Source organism: Nestor notabilis, unplaced genomic scaffold, assembly GCF_000696875.1.
Source record: "Nestor notabilis isolate BGI_N333 unplaced genomic scaffold, ASM69687v1 scaffold3242, whole genome shotgun sequence".
In the NCBI taxonomy this organism is placed as follows: domain Eukaryota; kingdom Metazoa; phylum Chordata; class Aves; order Psittaciformes; family Psittacidae; genus Nestor; species Nestor notabilis.
Window position 1 is genome coordinate 1 of NW_009918614.1, and position 2,665 is coordinate 2,665.

At 38.8% G+C, this 2,665-nt stretch overlaps 1 protein-coding gene across 1 annotated transcript in view; it reads right to left on the minus strand.

Annotated features, from left to right (window-relative positions):
• Nucleotides 1-1,049: 1,049 nt before the first annotated feature.
• Nucleotides 1,050-2,665, minus strand: part of POLK (polymerase (DNA directed) kappa) — a gene marked incomplete at its 3' end in the record, with an annotated part of 25,101 nt that continues 23,485 nt past the window's right edge. Inside the window, exon 12 of the mRNA XM_010009789.1 lies at nucleotides 1,050-2,009. Within this exon, the coding sequence (XP_010008091.1) occupies nucleotides 1,050-2,009 (960 nt within the window). The remainder of the gene's footprint in view (nucleotides 2,010-2,665) is intronic.

The following is a 2,665-nucleotide window of genomic DNA, read 5'->3' on the forward strand; positions in this document are numbered from 1 at the left end:
ATTCAAAGCAGCCCTGCGGAGGAGGACTTGGTGGTTTTGGTTGATGAGAAACTCAACATGAGCAGGCAGTGTGCGCTTGCAGCCCAGAAAGCCAACCGTATCCTGGGCTGTAGCAAAAGAAGCATGACCAGCAGGTCAAAGGAGGTGATCCTGCCCCTCTACTCTGCTCTTGTGAGGCCTCACTTGGAGTATTGTGTCCAGTTCTGGTGTCCTCAACATAAAAAGGACGTGGAGCTGTTGGAGCAAGTCCAGAGGAGGGCCACGAGGATGATAAGAGGACTGGAGCACCTCCCTTATGAAGACAGGCTGAGAAAGTTGGGGCTGTTCAGCCTGAAGAAGAGAAGGCTGCGTGCCTCATAGCAGCCTTCAAATATCTGAAGGGGGCCTACAAGGATGCTGGGGAGGGACTCTTCATTAGGGACTCTAGTGGTAGGACAAGGGGTTATGGGTTTAAACTTAAACAGGGGAAGTTTAGATTAGATATAAGGAAGAAGTTCTTCACAGTGAGGGTGGTGAGGCACTGGAATAGGTTGCCCAAGGAAGTTGTGAATCCTCCAACCCTGGCGGTGTTCAAGGCCAGGCTGGACAGAGTCTTGGGTGACACAGTTTAGTGTGAGGTGTCCCTGCTCATGGCAGGGGGATTGGAACTAGGTGATCTTAAGGTCCTTTCCAACCCTAACTATTCTATTATTCTATGTTTTCATTGATTTTCTCTAAAATTCCAGCGGCCTTACAAACACCCTCCTAAACATGGTTGGGGGGTAGCAAACATGTAATTTACAGAAATGAGCAGTAATTCCTGTATCACCATTGTTGCAAATGAGAATGCACTGCGTGGCTACGACTGCATTAATAGATCTAGTTTTTAATGAAAACTGGTTTGATATAAAAAATGTAAACCCTTACACAGGCTTTACTCAAATTAATTTTTTGCAAAAATCTCAAAACCCTTTTTTGAAAAGTTCCAAGTATTCCATTATTACCGTATTATTTTAATTGTACAAGCAGACAATCTGAATAATTGAATATATCTTAGTGTGCACACTCACCAACTCTGTTTGAGATTTCCATATTAGAAGTCTTTGTAGGAAAATCTTTTTTTTCTGTCAGTTCCTGGATAAGGCCTTTATTTAAGCAGACATCCACATGTCTGTTAAATGACACAAGACTTCTTGTTTTCTGTTCTGAATTACAAACTGGACAAACAAGAACACTGTCTTCTTTGGCTTCAGAGAAACAGGATGAACTGTTTTCTTCTGTATGTTCAGTCTTCTCAAAATGGTCTTCACTATCTTGTGAAATTCTTTTGGGGAAGAGACACTGTTTCATACACATGTTTCTAGCAATATCACTGAGATTGTCAGGCTGTCTTTCTCTTTGAGGTTTATCAGATATTATCTGAGTGAATTTTTCTGTGCTATTGCTAATAGAATTGTCAGATGTACTTGCAGACTGGTCTGTTCCAGCTAGTTGATCTGGTTTATTTTTTTGACATTCATCAACATTTTCGTTTTTAAATTGTGGAAGAAAGTTACTTGTATTTTCTCTTGAATCGTAATTCTTGGTTATTTCCACCGTATCTTTAACAAGAGTCCCACCGAGGCACACATCAATATGCCTATTAAGCTCTTCCAAACTGTTGCTGCTTTGCTCCTCAAAGCAAACAGGGCAGGTGAAGATCTTACACACATTAGTAGAATTCTGCAAGTCTGCGACTTTCTTTGTTTCTTCTACAAAATTTGTTGATGATTTCCTCTCATGAAAGAGCTGCTTACCTACAGATTCATTTAGAGAAGGATTCTCACCATTTAGCTGCCTTGCCGCTCGCTTTTTATCAAAAAAACTCCCTGTGGTAGATGCTTCTGATTTGTTTCTGAAATATTCTTGGTTGAACTTCCCAGGCTGAAGTCTAAGAAAACCAATTTCTTTTCCTGATTTTAAGAAACTCGTAATGCTTTTTTGTTGGTACTTCTTCTCTTCTTCACTCAGAAATCCTGATACTCGTACACCTAATGATGCCAACAAAATTTATAATATCAATTTTATGAAAACTTAATACTAATCCTAATTAAAACCTTTTGAGGTTGTCCTAGTATACATTCACTCAGTAAAAATGAACTTTATCTCTAAACAGAGGCTACATTACCTGCAAATACTAACAATGGATCACAATACAATTTTATCAGACCCAAACACTTGCCCAATCATATATTAATTTCAATATCCATGAATTTTTAACTGATTGCACCATAACATTAAGGTATAAACTCAATATAGTTATACATTATTCAGTGTGAAAGAGTTTTGCATTAAGTTTCCCTACCAAAATATTTTTTCTTAAGCGCATTCTAATACCACCAAGTAATTCTTATGTATCACTGAACAGTTCAAGCAGAATGTATAAGTATGTGAAACACACAGGTCTCAGAATCAAAACACAGTCTACTTTTGCAGAGCTGTTCAATTTTCTTGCAGAACGTAGCATTTGCAAATCTATAAGCACTTCTATTTAAAGCATTTGCTTCTAAAAGAGGTTATGAACAGAAACTATGTGGTGCAAAGCAGATTTAAAAGCTCTTTGAAGGCAGCAGAATTAAGTACTGCTATGCATTAAGATTCTACTTTCATGCCAATGTGTGTTGTTCCAGGGCTAACAGGTGGTAGG